Raw genomic sequence first — 17,318 nt, forward strand, 5'->3', positions numbered from 1 at the left:
TGTGTACCAACAGTGACATGGCAGTGGATGCTTACACCTCCCTCTAACACCAAATCGTATTGTTTTCCCTGAAGTACTTAAAATGGCAATACAAAAGTGACTACAAAAATCCTCTGCAAAGTGGAATGAACGCTCGAGGAGAGGCATTGAGGTAAGGAAGAAATGCCGTCAAACTGAAAACTAGAGCCACTTTCAACTTTCTCCCATCTTTTTATTTCTTCTTGCGAGAAAACGTGGCTCCCACCCCTCGCTACAATCATCAGCCTACGTTCAACATTTTGTGCTCGTGTAAAATTTTGTTAATCAGAAGTGTTATTCTGTATTGCATGTGCAACAGGTTTGCTGTAGTCTCTAGGTCCACTGTGTTGCTGTAAATTCTACAGTTTTTCTCTATAACTTCCTTCCTCCCTTTGTGCTGAGAAGGTTTCCATGATTTTTCTCATCCCAAAGGATTTCAGGGTGAGGAAGATATCAGTGGGGAAAATTGCAGGAAAACGCACTCAATCCTTATCACAACCATTTAAAAAGGAATTGCAACTGCCTAATAATAGTTGTTTCTATTCCTGGTGTACAGCAGCAGCGTCGGGCAGTGGAAAGACAGACATATCTCTACCCAGACTAACCAGCAACAGCACCGCCGACACGGGCAGGTGGCCTTGATCACTCAGCCCCATTCTTTCCTGCACTCTGTGCCCAAGAAGGTCTATTGTTTAAGATGGAAGAAGACCTTTAACAGAGAAACCAAAGCTGCAGCTGCAATTCACAATATACAAGCAGGGCCACTGGAGGCACAACGCGGGCTCTGTTGAGCAGTTTAACCAACAGAGACGGCAAACAGGAGCAGAGAATATTTATTGCTTCTGTAGCTATCGCAAGGAAAAATAAAAGAAAAAGAAGAGGGCAGGCAAACACCCTCACTGAGACAGCTCCAGCAGCTCTAGAAGTTTGCCACACTTGCAGTATTGCCTTGCCAAAAAGGAGTGTAAGAATGCGTGTGCTTTCTGCAACCTATTACTCAGAGTTTTCAGCCAGGAACTGGACATTCCCAGGCGGCTCAGAGACCCAATCACCGCTTCCCTAGAACTGCCACCTCCTTTCATTTGTGAGTATCAGCAGAATGGTAAGTCTTTGGGTGACAAAATCCAAGCAAGGGGGAAAAAAATCTCCTATAGTCTTAACACTGGATCAGATTCGGTTTGTTCTATGCCTTCTGTGGCCACCTGTATGCTGGTAAAAGGGGAATAAAGCTTTTAGGACAGCATTTCAGTGACACCAATAGGTCTGGAAGGATTATACCTCTTTCTGGAAAGGCAAGAGAGCACATTTATGGCTTGCTCTGCTGCTAAGGTCAGGAAACAAAGAACAATTTAAGCTTCATGCTATACCTCCATCCATGTGAGAGCTGGCCCACAGTTTATCTTGTTGCCTGCGATGGCTGAGAGCCGTGACAGGTAAGCCATCAGCATCTGGGTGACAAGCTGGAACAGAAAGGAACAGACACAGTTTTTCTACTAATACACCACAGTTGGGAGAGACCATAAATTATCCATTGGCACAGGCTAGCGTTACAGAAATATATTCCCTTTTGCAAGGAAATCTGTCATTTGGAGAAGGACAGCAAACTAACACACAGTGTTACAATGATTACACAAAAAAGGTGTAAAGCAGCAGCTCCCTGTGAAAGTCATAATGTTTTTTTTATAAGATATGTGGATTGTCACAATTTCTCATGTCAAGATACCTTCAATCTAAAGCCTTCATCTCATCATGAATTTCACATACACAGAAATCATTTGCATTATGGCCATCAAACACATCTGAAAACCATTTAGTGAAACAAAACACTGGCTGCTATTTCCACCCACTTGCAAACCCTCAAGGATGTGGCAACTCAGACTGACCCCTTGGTGAAGAAGTAATATTTCAAATACTACAAGAGGGTTTTAAAAATACACTTCGCAATGTCCCTTCTAGAATAGTAAACTTGTTTTTATTAAAGAGAAGCTAGTGAGGTCTTTCCTAAGCTTCACAGTGTTATAAAGCAGTATTGTAGCCCAGAGTTTGTAGGACTGTTTAAAACATTGCTCTCCTCAAATATCTGTTCAAATCTGGTCAATTAAAAATAAAAAATACAGTACGAGACACCACACAGCTGCAGAATTACATTTCACAGAGCAGTAGAGCTGTTCAACATCTTTACATCTCCTGTGCTTACAGATATAATGCAGATTTTCAAGCTCATGCTACAACGTACATATTAAAGAAGTTGTACAAATAAAGATACAAGAGATAGGAATGCCTAAAATATAATTAAAAAACAACCACCCCAGGAATTCATTATCCTATTGCTGCTTCTGCTGAATTTAAGAGACTAGAAACGTTACGTTCCCTTCAGAAATAGCCTGCATTAAGCCAAAGCAACTAATAAATCTGATTCTCTGATGAGCAACGGGACCGCATTATCAACTTCCTATATTCAGTGGCAAAAGCCCTGCAGACTCCAGTGGGAGTCCGACCGATTTCAGGCACTGTGTGCTGTTCTAAAGCAATCAATCCTCACCCGCTCAGCACTGACAGAACCCAGATTCTGATTTGCAGATCCCGGATGGATTCTCCTTTGAAGGCTTGGAACGGCCCCAATTTCCTCATTTCCCTTCCCAGCTACGCACCTCGAGGGCAGGCAACGTTAGCCTCCCGACACAGCATGGCAAGATTTTCCCATAGTTGGGCTTGGTAACAGGGGGCAAACACCCAACTCCAGGTCCCAGAGACAAGTGATCTGTGAAATGAAGTGACGGGCACTGCCCATCACCGTGACACACGCTTTTCCCGCAGACAGACTGAGCCTGAACAGTTTTGTTTCATGCTCTCCTGGGGCTCGAATAACCTCTGTGGCCGCGCATTACATTGCCTCCCTCTCCACATCTTCTGAAATGATGCAGTCAAGATGCACCTGCTACTTTCCAGAAGCTTACTTTGGACACGAACAAATCTCTCAATTATCAACCGGCAGGCAGCCGAAGGAATTCCAGCTCATCATGTTCCAGGTAAGCCAAGAAATGAAAAATACCTCTTATTCATTTAGGAAAAGAAATAATCACTCTTTAAGCTTCTTAAAGACCATTTAAATAATGCATTAATGCAAATGCTCTTAAAAACCAGCTTCAGGAATTTTCAGTTTATAAATGTAAGTCTAGCATTCCAAATGGTATCCCTCTTGCAGTGCTGAAGCCCTAGAGCAGAACGATTTCCAAGGAATGTTAAGTTGCTAACATCACGGAAATATCCCCATCAGCGAAAGAGTTTCCAAAGACTTAACAAAATCCTTATTCACGGTACCAACAGGACAGCTTCCTTCTTGACACTCCCCAAAATGATTCCACTTTTAGCAGCACATTGATTCATATGAACTCACAGGGCATTTCCCTTTCAATCACTGAAATTAAGGGTAGAAACACATACTGATCTTGTTAACCGATTGCTGAACCTAACCCAGGCCACGCTGAAACTACTTTGGACACAACTGAAAATATCGTCCAATGGTTACAAAGTGGATCATTTACCTCTGGACTGTCCTTCAGGGCATCGGAGCGGGGTAGCTCTGAGAGCTGGGAGAAGCGCCGGTCATAAATACATAGGTGAAGGTGTTTATCAAGTACTCGGAAATCTTCATAACTCCGCTTCACGATCCAGCTCCTCCCCTGCATAAATGAAAAAGAGAATCACACTTTTAGAAGCTCCGCAGCAAATCCCAGTTAGATGAAGAAAAATGAAAATTTGTGCAGAAGTAGCAGACAGATCTGGCCATCTTTCTTCCCAAAACATTTGAAAGCGATCAAAGTGCCTTAGTAGTATTTTCATGTTTTAATTTATAGACAGGCGTTCATGCTCCAACCAGCTGTTAGTGTTCCTGTTTTAATTATTTAACCGTGGGTTTGGATGTGGCCCAGCATTATGAGACCCAAACAAAGCTTTTAACTTCCACCCGTCTTACAAGGATTTTGTAGCGTTTTCATACACAAGGTGTCTTTGCACAAATGTAAATTACAAAATGGTTGTACAAATAGCGTGAAATTAGAAGAATATACAATCAGAGATCTGAAGCTTGCAAAATTTCTGTCAGACGCCCCAGGCAAATCTTCAGCTGAATTAAAAAAATAAAAACAATCTATGCTGAGTAACAACACTAGCTGAAGATTTACTCCTGACTGCAGATCATTTCCCCAATTAAAATACTGACAGGATACATACTGCTTCAGGGGACAAGGAAGGGACCATGGCAGCACAGCATAATTCGCTTTGTGAAGCTTTTAATAGCTAGTGACTACTTCTAAATGCTTCATGGGCTATTATGATCAATAAAAAAATGTTGTAATAATGCAGCAGTTTACAGGTCAAAGCACTTTACGAACAGTCATTAATCCTCTCAACACTCCCATGCAGGTCCTAAAATGAGACTATTCCTGTTCTACAGACCCGGGCACTAACTCAGTGACCGTGGACCTCTAACAAAGCTTCCCCACCTCCTATTTCAAGTGCAAAGCCCTTTTTCAAGTCCTCCTTTCCTAAAATCAACAGTATGGCCATATTTACAAAGAAAAAACCTCCCAGATCTGCTGTAGGTGGCTGTCAGAACTACAGCTGGTGCCCTCTTCACCTGGGGCATGGAAAAGCATCACCTACTCCGGCCTCCAGCTACAGTTCGGCGTTTGCTCATCAGGGAGGTTAGAAGCATCACTTTTATATTAATCCCCAAAGCCTGCAAGGCAATTGTAAATGTAAAACCTATAATCCAGCATACTAGCTGCTTTCTGTCAAATTTAAGACAACTCCGGACCGTGTGCTCTCCTTTCATATCACTCATAATTCACAAGCCTGGTATCCACACAGGACATAAATGCTTTGTAATTTCTGTAAGTTATGTCATCTTACTTTTCATCTAAAGCAGAAAAAAAAAAAACAAAAAAAAGGAGTGCAAGTCTAATTATCTTCAAAAAGATGCAAGCCTTTCCAATTTCTCCATCTTCCGCAATTAAGCGGTTTCTGCTCTCTTGAGAAGTTGCCAGTATGACCTTCGGCAGAGCAAGGTTTAGTCACCAATGTAAGAAACAACAGACCGAGAAATCGCTGTGATCCTTTATTTGCTTCTGCCTGCTGCACGTAACCAGACATTTAAATACAACCTCACACGCTACCCACACAAATAACAAACTTATTTGTCGAATGATTGTAAATCTATCATCAATTTTAGATGTTGGACTGTAGACTTACAGTCTCTTTTTATCACGAATTAAGACAGTAAGAGTTAAATTTACAAGACGGGAATAGTTGGGGTCAGCAAGCTACTGGTCCATGTGCAGGACCAGCTGTGGAGAGAACGGACGATACGGAGAGCGTGCTCCTTGCTTCGGATGAAACCCGTCCTGCTACGCGATCATAGTGACGAGGCCACGAAGAGCTGGCAAGGGAGTTGATTAACGAGCAGGGACGGCTCACCCGAGGACAGCCGTGGTGTTTCTTGCCCCACCAGGTTCCTCCCACGTCACGCAACCCGTGGAACGAGCACCGAGGCGGCACAGCCCGAGCACGGTGTGGAGAGGTAACCCCGACCCACCGCTCCCGTACCTGAAAACCGCAGCAGGTCGGCAGCTGCTAAGTATCTGGCTGAGCTATCCCTGCAAAATCCCTGCGGGATCTTCCATCAGAGGGGTGGGTGCACGTGCCTGGAGCCCACAACCGCTCTCTGCTCCTTTCCTAAGGGCTAGGTCAGCCCCAACGCCGCAATCCCAGCCCTGGATTTCAGGCTCTTGGGCAGGAGCAGCGCAGGACACTCGTGGGGATGGGACTGCCCATTCCTCAGACCCCCTTGGAACGGCTGGGCACGTGATGTCTTAGTACAGAACACAGTTTTGGGAGCAATAGCACAAATTTCCACAAGGCAGAAAGTCATTCCGACACCCTCAATGTGAGTATTTCCTAACACCCTACAGTTTTAAGTCTGCCGTAACTAAATTCAAAAAGCATACATGCTTTAAGTTGTTCTAAAAGTTGTATTAAGCAAAGTTCTTGCAGGTTTGGAGCCTGAGTGACAAATTTTTAAGCAAAAATAAGACAGAGGTACAATTAACTTCACAGGAAGGAATCACTGTAGCAATCTAGGAAGGAACTGGACAACATTTAGTGCTTCCCCTCAGACCTCCAGTACAAATCACGAGAAAATAAAGTCTAAATTCTCTCAGCCAGGCTTCCAGAGTTGCATAGCCAAAGCAGCAGGAACAACAGTGACCTCATTCAATACCAAAAATACTATAATGTTTCACTATAACAATGTAAAAATTGTACATCTTGCTCCCATTTCCTGCAAATTCTTAAGTGCCAGAAGGGTTTTGCAAAAGGTTGGGGTTTTTTTTTTGTAATTTAGAGAGTTAATAAAATAGTAGAAACAAGTAAGTGACTGTTAAGTTGGTCTCACGTTGTCAACTGTGTTTTATAGCAAAGCCAAACATTACTGGTGCTTTGGGCACATAATATTCATACAGCAAAAATGCCTTCCTCACCCTTTTAATGATTTCCAAAAATTGTTGCTCAAATAAATTTTTGATCACCCTCTAATTTTCCAATTCCATAATTACTTTTCTATTCTTTAAATCAGGACCATCAATAATTAACGTAGTACATTCTTAAATCACATTAATTTCAATGGGACATAAGAATAGGGGTGAAGTTAAGCACAGTCAAGTGATTTCCCAGATTCAGAACTTCAATTACAAACCTGGGTACGACAAATTTCGTAAAAATAAAAAAACAAGTCTCAAATGAAGATTTCAGTAATGCCATAAAATAGTTTCACGATCTTTAAATGGAAAAATTGAACACTGACTTTATAAAAAAACAATCCCTCCTGAACAAAATCAAAGGATTTTTTGGAATTTCATTTTACAGAAACATTCATATTGAAAAGCATTGCGACAATTATGGAATTTCTCACAAAATGGAAAATCTGGGTTCTTTCCTACTCTTACTACAGTTCGATCTGTTCTCCCCTACTCTTGCATGCTGTGTAGGATTAAATGTATGATGAAAGACTGGTGAGATTTCAACACACAAGCACAGAGCTGCTTATTTTTTTCCAATTATCAAAGCAAGAAGAAACGTCACACTAAAAAAGAAAAATTATTAGAGATTACTTAACTGATGACTTAATTTCCACTGAGCCAGAGATCTCAACCTTCCATTACTAAAAGCATTATACCATGATCACAGATCATAAAAAGCTACCCAGGCTTCACCTCGCACGAGACAGGATTCCGAGGGACAAGGATTCCAAGCCCCAGCAATATTTTTAGCTCTGCTGGCCAAACGGCCCGAGGAGGGGGACACGCAGGCACATCCAGGAGATGTGCACATACTCCCTTAAGCAGAGCCCCTCCGGGGACACTTTGAGCGAGCAGCGGCAGCGCTGCCCGGGCCCCTCCTTCCCGAGCCCAACACACGGCACGACATTTGCAGCTCGGGGATGGTTTGGTGTCATTACTAACAGCAGGACATTGCTGCAGCACCGCTTGGCTCCTGTCGGACTGGGGAAAGCAAATTTAAGAAGAGGGTATTTTAAAAGATCCTTTTGAGTTTTCCTTCCCATAGTTAAACACCCCCAATCTTTGCTTCATCATCTCTTAAACCCTTCAACTGACCAGCACAAAAACCTTACTCATTTCTAAGAGGGGCTCCCATAAGCTCAAGGCTAGCCCCATGCAGGAATACTTTTATGCAGACTTAACTGTTTCCACTTGGGATCTGGCAAGCAGCAGTTCTTCCCCCTGTCGTGTACTGAGCCATCGCTGGCTTACTCAGAAGCACCCAGCTAACACAAAAGAAGTTCATCTGTTGTCAATATTTGTGATACGTTCCATTTACAAAGCAGATAACCAAACTTTTATAATAAAAAATTTGCAGATCTCTCCCGCTATGTATGAAAATGCAAAGGACTGTTTCCAGCTGAATCTGTGCCTGTGCAGACAGCACTCCTTTCCATCCATCAATGCCTCTTCAAACCAGACAGGGTGCTACTGAGTTCCAGCATGCACAACTTTCCAGTCCCACGGTCCATTCTCTCTGTAGCACCTAAGATTTATTTATTTTAAGACAGGGAGAGACCTTTCTTTTATGGTTTAAACGCTTATTTCCTGAGAGAAATCACACGGATGCTCTCATGATCCTTACGAGTCCACATGGACATTGAGACCAGAAAATGAGATGAAAGTATATGGCAAAAGTCACTTCAATTTGACCCTGTAGTAAGGAAACACCAGGTATTAAATAGCTGGACAAATGCCAGCATCCACCAGCAGAGTTTAGCTCTGCCATGAGGGTGACTTTTACAGCTGTCTGGGTCTTGGGGTCTGTATGTTATTCCAGCATGACCCTTCAGCCCTTTTTCTATTTCAAGACACACTGGAAAACGGCTTAGAAATTTAGTCAAAACAGAAAACAAGACTGATAAAATCCATCACTTACGAGTTTACCCGGGAAGTGTTTTTAACCGGTGCCACAGGTGGCTTTATCTAAGCTTAAGTTTGTTTATGAAAACGTCCCGGATGATTTCATGACTTCTGGGGTGTTATTATAACTTTAGGGAAATTACAGATCTTTAAAACTTAAAGGGAGTTTGCGCTAAGGCAACGTGAAGCCACTTTATTTCTGAATGAAAGCATACACTCAGCAGTGCAAGGTTTTTTGGCCAGCACGCTTCCAGGTCTCACCTTGCAGCCCTGGGCTTTCATTGCTCCTGGAACTACTCGCCAACAGGAGTTTCCTCCTTCCCACCACAGGGCAGGGAACACTCGCATTAGGGCTCTTCCTTAAGCTGGAAGACATCTGCATCAGCTTAACCCTGCAGATGGATGCGTGTGTTTTACTTAGCAAGCATCAGCGCTTGCTCCCACGACCCTTCCAGCTGGGCAGTGATGGATCCAGCTACACCAAGGAGATGATGTTCACTCCTGGAGGAGAGCTGGCTTGGAAGAGAGCATCGACAGCCTGCAGTGTGATACCCATGCTGCTGCCAGGCCGTGCTTGTGATTAGAAGAAAATAAAATGTGGGCAGGAGGGAGCTTTAAATGAGGAGAAAACCATGGAAGAACTGCAACTCCAGCACTCCACCTGGAATCGCAGCAAACGGACACGAGAGACCAACTATCCCAGGATGAAGGGAACATATGTATGGACAGACTGCACGGCAGAAGGCAGAGCAGAAAGTTTAGTATATTTATGTGGTGAATCCTTAATAGCCTTTCTCCACAGAAGAAACTAATCTCCTCCAGCATTAATTATCAGTTTATTATCAATTAATTGCAATCACCAGAAAAAAAAGATTTTAATGGAAACCACCGCAGCTTTTCTCCCCTAAAAATTATACTTCCTTGTGCTCCCTGATTCCAATTACAGATAGGAACACTAAAAACACACGTGGGAACACAAGACCTAGTCTGAAAGGCAGCAGCGTTATCCCTGCTTGTTCTGAGCAGGTTTGGAAGCTCACCACGGTCGGGTATAGGCGGCTTTCTGGGTGCTGAGCTGAAACAAGCCCCGACCTCCCAGTGGTTCCTCCGCCGCTCCAAAAAGCAGCTTTGCCAGAAGCATTCGGACAGCAGGCAAAGATCTGGCACAGGCTTTGGTGGCAACTGGTTTTGCACAGGTACAGAGAAATAAGGGCACGCTAAGAAGACCTAACACAAACATACCACGTGTGTGGCATTTCAAATTGTTAACAACGATTTTTCCTCCCACCGGAAAGCCTTTTTCTGAACGGCAGGCTGACAGACACCTAATGAACTCGAAAGAGGGCTTACAACTCTCAACATGTGAATGAAATCCCCTGCTCTCCTGACATGTTATAATTTAAACAATTCAATATCAATCATCTCTTTAGTAAAATTATCCCTGAAGAGCAGCAGGTCACAGAGAGACAGAAGGGTGAAAGGGAGGGCGGTCACAGCATGGGGGAATGCTTTTCTACATTTCAGAAAATTAAAGTAATAACCCAACATGAGCTTACAGCCACAGAAGAAATACTTCAAAGCCACTAACAGACCAACTGGCAAGCAATAGGCACTAAAATTCTACCATCCTACAGGTAGCAAGGCAGTGAGTGAATATACATATATATATCTGCAAATGATTATATGGACATTGCATACGTTTAAAGACAACACTCCCTTTACCCTGTGCCCCAAAAGTGCTATAATCTGCTCAGCACTTAACCACAGAGAAGAAACAATGTTTCAGCAAAGTAAGCAAACACCACTATCCTTTAAAACAAACCAAACAAAAAACCCCTTTGAAAATTACTTGCCTGAGGTTAGTAAAACAAAACAAAAAAACCCTTTCAAAATGACTTGCCTGAGGTTAGCTGCAGCAACAGTAGCTTAGACAGATACAGATCTCAATTTTCTTAAATCTCATTTCTTGGGCACATCACCGAAGCAAACAGCTGATTTATTTATTTATTTATTTTATTTTTTTTAAGTGACCAAAGCACATAAGCATGTTTTTGTTAAAAATAATTGCCAGGAAGAAAAGATTTTATATGTCCAAAACGAATAAAAAACCCCCATAACCACAGTTACGGCTGCTATGCAACAGAATATACATCTATCACGTCATTTACAAAATAACAGAAACTTAGAAGCATGGAATAATTAAAGCTGTGCTGTGTCTGACACTGCTTCCATTGCAAACCCATTTATCTTGACACCTCAGAATGAAGTAAAAAATGTTAACAGGGTTTGGAAAATATCACGAAGATCGTCTTCAAGATCCGTCTGCAGGAGCCGCAGTGAGAGATGCTCTTGCTCTTCCCGGGGGACACGCGTGAGCTTGGCAGCTCCTGCAGCCCATTCCCCTCGTTCCCCACCCCATTTATCAGAGCATGTCCGAGGGAACATCTCTGCCTATCCCTGCGCCTTTGGGTAGGTTATAGAGATAAAACACACTAATGTCTCAAGGAAAAAGGTATGCAGGCAGGTATGTTAAAGATGTAGCTGTCCGAAACTCAAGGAAAGAGGTTAGAAGGGTGAAAGATTACTTCGAAAGCACAAGAAACAGAAGCAGCTCTGGAGAAGTTTTGTTAACAGAGCTGAAGCTGTAGACAAAATGGAAAAAAAAAAGAAAAAAAAAAAAAAAAAAAAGCTGCTTTTTTGGCAGCTGCATGCATCAATTTTAAGAAGAAACACTGAAAAGCGGTGCCAGGACCCAGGAGATGAAACATTTAAGACAGGCCATCTGTAATAGCTAATATCCCTAATGGGGTCTTTTAAAAAGGTAAACCACAAAGTTTGAAATAAATACAGGATTTTAAAACCACGGATCCGTTCAAAAAATGCATCATTAGAAAAACCAGAAAGTCAGTTCCTTCTTATCTGTCAAAGCCTGAGCCCCTGATGGCAAACTTGCCGTGCGGGCTCTGACAGGATCAGTTTGCACCCCACAGCCTGTCTGCACATTCGCAGCTCGGGGAGTTCGGAGGCTGCCAGCCCCTGCCAGGGAAGGGGACAACTCGGCACCTCACAGCAGGTCTGTGACGAACCCATTCGGAGTCGTTTCTCACTCCCAAGCGCGACTCCTGCTCCAGGAGTCGGGACCTCGGTGTTTGCTGAACTGGGTTTATCTCGGGTCACACAACCCATAGTGACAAGAAACGCCTGCTTGATGGTTTGTAACAAACTCGGGGGACAAACCTGCTCTGGAACTCCAGGAAAGCCCTAATGATTATAAAAATTCCAGAAACAAGCTCAATTAACATTCCCCCTGAGAAGTCTGCCACTGATCCCTCTAAAACAAAACTTATTTTTAATTTAACATACAGTCAGTTACAAATCCAGTTGGGCAAAGCAGCTCTAGTTACTGAGGAAGACAATGGTGTTCAACGCTTCAGTGTTTTTATTACCAAAACAGTTCAATTACAAATTTTCTTTAGAATAGCAGAGGTTGACTAAACAAGGTGCACTCAGCGCAACTGGTAGGACGTAATTTTTAAAAACTTTCCGGATTGTGTATTTTGCCACTTTGCTCAGAGACGGTGAATATTTGCTACAAACAATGAAAACGCATCTTTGATTTACTGCTAAAGCATCTTTACACACATGCTATTTATTTTGATGTGGGTTTTATGCCTTGAGTGCCTTTTTTTTTTTTTTAAATATGCCTTACTAACCAGCTTCTCCTACTTTTTACGTCCAATGAATCTGTTGTTTGGAAGCGCAGATGCTCTTCCAAGGCCTTTGAACTTTTATCTACGTGCAAGTTATTCAGGTTTGAGGCATCACAACTGCACACCTTGGCTCTCTCCTGATGCTTGCTTAGCCACTTAACATTTAACATTACTTGTTGATCAGAGTAACTTGGCAGCCTGCAGAGGATGATACCGGGTGAAATTGCTTTGGAATCTCAGTCCCAAAGGGCTGTCAACTTTCCCAAGTAAGCAGGCACTGTAATATTGCTATTAAACATGCATCTTAAGCTTCTCTGAAAGGAATAAACATCAAGGCAGCTAAGAAAAACAGGAACATCCACCACAATCCTCCTCTGATTTTGGATTTGAATCATGCCCAGCTCTTGGAGAAGTTGTAAGACAAGCAGAATTGTAGACAAACTGCTCCTCTGCAATGCATTTGCACTTGCTTAGTTATGGGGCAGGATTCAATGTCTCTTCAGAACAAATCCAACTGTCCTCTTCAATTTGTGGCTGGACCCAGCCTTGTCTACAAAGCACCACATGACAATCAGAAGCCCTGCCAAAATGCATCGCTTACAGAAAGAAACCATAATCACTATCCTGTCCTCTTAGATTTCAACAGCGATTTTCACTTCTGCTTCAGAGCTAAGTGGAATACAATTTGGATATAAGAAGATTGATCTCTCTAATTCAGAGCTTGCTTTCTGAGGGCAAAATGCCTGGTGGACACGACATTAACAAACTACCATATCATTGTAAAAGCTTCTGTTGCTTAAAAAAACCCTTTCAAGGCAGCACATTCATACAGTATTGTATTTTATTCTGAGAAATCATTTTCCTTCTTGCTCATCAGCCCTTCCCAGACCAGGGCCACACTGACCATTCGCTTTAGCTGGTAGGATTTCATCACAGAAAACCATCTGAAGAGCACATGAAAGCAGCTGCTTCCATTAAGACTCACCGTGCCCTTTCACAAACAACTGCACAGCAGCTCAGTCCAGTGCAAGGCTGATGCACTGGCAGGCTGCTGTATGGTGGTGATCACAGAATCAGAGAACAGGATCACAGAATCACAGACTGGTTTGGGGTGGAGGGGACCTTAAAGACCTTCTAGTGCCACCCCCTGCCCCGGGCAGGGCCCCCTTCCCCCAGCCCAGGGTGCTCCCAGCCCCGTCCAACCTGGCCTTGAACCCTTCCAGGGAGGGGGCACCCACAGCTGCTCTGGGCACCCTGGGCCAGCGCCTCACCCCCCGCACAGGGAAGGATTTCTGCCTTACATCTCACATAAATCTGCCCTCTTTTAGCTTAAAACCATCACCCCTCATCCCATCCCCACCCTCTGATCCAGAGTCCCTCCCCACCTCTCCTGCCCCCCCTTTAAGCCCTGGGAGGCCGCTCGAAGGGCTCCCCGGAGCCTTCTCTTCTCCAGGCTGAACCCCCCCAACTCTCTCAGCCCGGCCCCCCAGGGGAGCTGCTCCAGCCCCCCCAGCATCTCCGTGGCCTCCTCTGGCCCCGCTCGAGCAGCTCCGGGTCCTTCTGCTGTTGGGGGCCCCCGAGCTGGCCCCAGCACTGCAGGGGGGTCTCCCCAGAGCGGAGCAGAGGGGGACAATCCCCCCCCCGGCCCTGCTGCCCCCCCTGCTCTGGCTGCAGCCCAGGGCACGGGTGGGTTCTGGGCTGCCAGCGCACGGGGCTGCCCCACGGGCAGTGTTCCCCCCACCAACCCCCCCAGTCCCTCTCCTTGGGGCTGCTCTCCAGCCACCCCTCGAGGGCCCAGCCTGGGTCTGTGCTGGGATTGCCCCGACCCCCGGGCAGGCCCTTGCCCTTGGCCTTGTTGAACCCCATGAGGTTTGCCCGGCCCCCCCTCCCCAGCCTGCCCAGGCCCCTCGGGATGCCCCCCCTGCCCCCCCCAGCGTGTCCCCCACCGCCCAGCTCGGGGTCGGTGGGGAACTTGCCGAGGGTGCACTCAAACCATTTCGATCATTTTTGGATACTCTCCCCAGTAAAAACTACCCATACATAAATTCACCAGACCATTGCTCTACTCAGGTTTAAAGTTGAAGCCATTAACACAGAGCACAGCAAGCCTCTGTCTTTGGAATATTGACAGGGCAGCTTTTGCACCTATATTTGCACCTGCGGAAGGAACGTGCGTTAGCACAAGCAGCTCCATGACAGTCTTTATCTCTGCTCAATAAACAAATCGTTCAGTTCCAAATACATGCACAGCTAGAACCCTGTTACTGCATCTCAAGCACCCAGAGTCAAGAGCAAGAACAAACCATGTTTCCTTCACAATAAATATTTAAATAGAGAAATAAAAAAAATTTTAAAAAAACCAAACCAAACCAAAACAAACAAACAAAAAAAAAACCAACAAAACAAAAACCCCAAAGTTTATAGAGCTACAGTCATTTTTCATCTCATGTTACCAGGCACACACAAGAGTACTAACTCTGCTCTGTGGCTGGGAATGGAATGAAGGACAAGACCCACCAGTGGGGCAACAAAACCCCAGAGCCCCAGTGACACAGGGATGCTGCTGTAGGTCAGTGCAGTGCTGCTCCTGGATCCATTACACCCCCCTGTGCAGCACAGAAGACAACAACTAACTTCTGCATTCCCATTCCATAGTTCCAGAGAGCACAAATACACTGCAAATGCACAACTTGTGGTGCATCTCCTAGATGCCAAGGCAGATATCCTGCCGACTGCCTGGCTTCAGAATAAAAGGCAGCAAAGACAACAGGACGAAAAACCTCTTTACCTTAAACCTGCTACTTCCATTGTTACACGTCTAGACTGCTTGTGTGAATTAATGATCACAGAGCTACATACAAAGCCCGTGATGAACAGAGGTTTGGGGCCATATGCTTTGCAAACTGGAAAAGGACACAGCACCCCAGTGCTAATCCTGTTTGATGTGAGTGCTACCCTACCCAAATCAGTGTTCTGCAGCAAAATTAAAAAAAAACAGTCATTGTCCTTAATTATTATTATCCGAATTAATGAATGAATTTATCCTTTAGCATTATTGTAACAGCTACAGAGTAACAGATGCTAATGATGTAGTTCTTAAAGGCTTCAAATGCAATTCAATACCTTCTCTCTCTTCCCCACAGATGCTAGTTTACTTCCAAAATGCCTGGAACAGACCCAAGTTTTTCAAAGACACTACACCTTGGCAGCATTTTGGCATCGCCTGAGCTTTGAACACAGCCCAATAGCACTTCTCAGGCTGCTTGCCAGCTTCATGCATTCTCTATTAATCCCCATTACTATTGTCACTTCATCTTTATTTATCGCTGTTGAGAGCAGAAGGCATGTAGTATATGACTGAAGATCAACCATTCAAGCACAGAACATCAAGTGATGGATTAGTGTTGTAGAAACAAGGATTTTAGTTGCTTTTTTCTGACTAATGTCAACCAGCCCTCCTCACCTGAGAAATGCTTAGGACACAGGTTTCAACATTTACGAACATCTGGAAGGATAAGCTAAAACCAGTCAATCCATAAAAGGCCTATGGTCAGGTTTTAAAAAGTTTTGGGGGACCTACAAATAAACACCCAGTATCACAAGAGGGATTTCCAAACACTTGCAAGGATGTGAAGCACCAAACTCTCATGAGCGAACTTGGTGGTGGAAGCTACATTTCCCTAAGCATTCTGTTGCAGTCATCATAGTGCACATTCATTTTACACCTGCTTCGGTTCAGCTGCACCACCACTGAGGTATTCCACCACCCGTGGCATGGATCTGGGGTTCATCCTTGGTGGGACTCATCCAGCAGCTACACGGACACTACACCTCTCGAGGAAGAGGGGGTGAGAGCGCGTGGGTAGGGGCGGGAGACTGCAGCCAGACTGCAAGAGGCATCATGTGAAATTTTACCTGAAGTTACTACTCAATAAAAGGACACAGTAACTGCTTCTGTTTAGCAAAATCTTTAAACAACAAAAGCAGAAAAATCTATATTAAGAAAGGAGAAGCAGGTTAACACATATTCTGAAAATAGATTTTGCATTGGGTAGGATCCAGCTTGGATGCTCCACATAGATATATCCCATTAGGGAAGACAAAACCAGCTTTTTTTCTCTTTTTTTTTTTTTTTTTATATGTATATAAAACACACACAAGTATATATGTGTGTGTTAGAATTTGGCTCTTAGAGTCATCTGTTTAAAGAACCGTAGCTTTTCTCAAGAGGGATGTTAGCAGTGCTTCCTCAGTACCTGTTCCCTAGGTGTTTGAGCTTCAATCGTACAAGACGAAACTATTAATATCATAAAGAACAAGTCTTTAAGACCAAAACCAATCACACAAAAGGTTTTTGAATCTTCAACTCAAAAATCCTACTGCAAGCAATTTGTGGGTTTCAGGATGGACTGTCACAGGCAGACAGAACCAGCAAACCATACTTTAGACATTAGTAGTCTGAGTAAGACATTTGCTTCTGTGAAAATATATTCCACTCGCCTCTCCCCGCAAACCACCCAGGATGGGGAGTCCTGTCTGTTCTTCCTACTTGGATCCCACTTTTTCCTGGCATTCTCACCACTGCCCTTGAAGCACTTATTATTGCAACCACGCTTCCAGCCCCGGAACGCTGGATGGGGTTGCCTTCAGAGTTTTGCAAATATCGTTCTGCAAACAAGACACTGAGAGCTTGAATCTCCTGCAAGGCAGAGCTGGGAGATACAAGCGGCATGCATTTGTGTGAATGCCGCCTTCGAGGACATCAGAGACCTTATTCTATCAATCAAAACGAACACAGCACAGACAGCAATGGCTGCCTTGGGCAAAAAAAAGAGGAACGGGGCAAAGTACGGCGCATCCTGTGCGACAAAGCCGCACGGCTCAACTTACTGCCGGTGTGGGGTCTGCAAACGTGAGCAGAGAAATGGAGAAAACCCGTGCTTGGACCACGAGAGCTTCCTGCTTCGAGAGGAGCCTCAGCAAGCTACCTAAGCTGCAGCAGAAAGAGGCTTCCTCGGCAGGACGTTGGCATTATCCCACGAAACGCAGGAAAAGGAGAAGGCCGCGTGGCTCGGTTCTGAGACCACAACAGCCAGTCTGTGGTGAAGGG

The 17,318-nt window shown here is 44.4% G+C and overlaps 1 protein-coding gene across 8 annotated transcripts in view; it reads right to left on the reverse strand.

Moving 5' to 3' along the window:
* The window catches only part of ARHGAP32 (Rho GTPase activating protein 32), a 258,295-nt gene that overhangs the window by 78,447 nt on the left and 162,530 nt on the right, over nucleotides 1-17,318 (reverse strand). For all 8 annotated transcript variants that reach the window (XM_032982271.2, XM_032982272.2, XM_042800645.1 and 5 more), the window contains 2 exons: nucleotides 3,564-3,701; nucleotides 1,386-1,478 (listed from right to left, as the gene is read on the reverse strand). In XM_032982271.2, coding sequence (XP_032838162.2) covers nucleotides 1,386-1,478; nucleotides 3,564-3,701 — 231 coding nt within the window. The remainder of the gene's footprint in view (nucleotides 1-1,385; nucleotides 1,479-3,563; nucleotides 3,702-17,318) is intronic.

Source organism: Tyto alba, unplaced genomic scaffold (genome assembly GCF_018691265.1).
Source record: "Tyto alba isolate M040663 unplaced genomic scaffold, T.alba_DEE_v4.0 Super-Scaffold_32, whole genome shotgun sequence".
Lineage (NCBI taxonomy): Eukaryota > Metazoa > Chordata > Aves > Strigiformes > Tytonidae > Tyto > Tyto alba.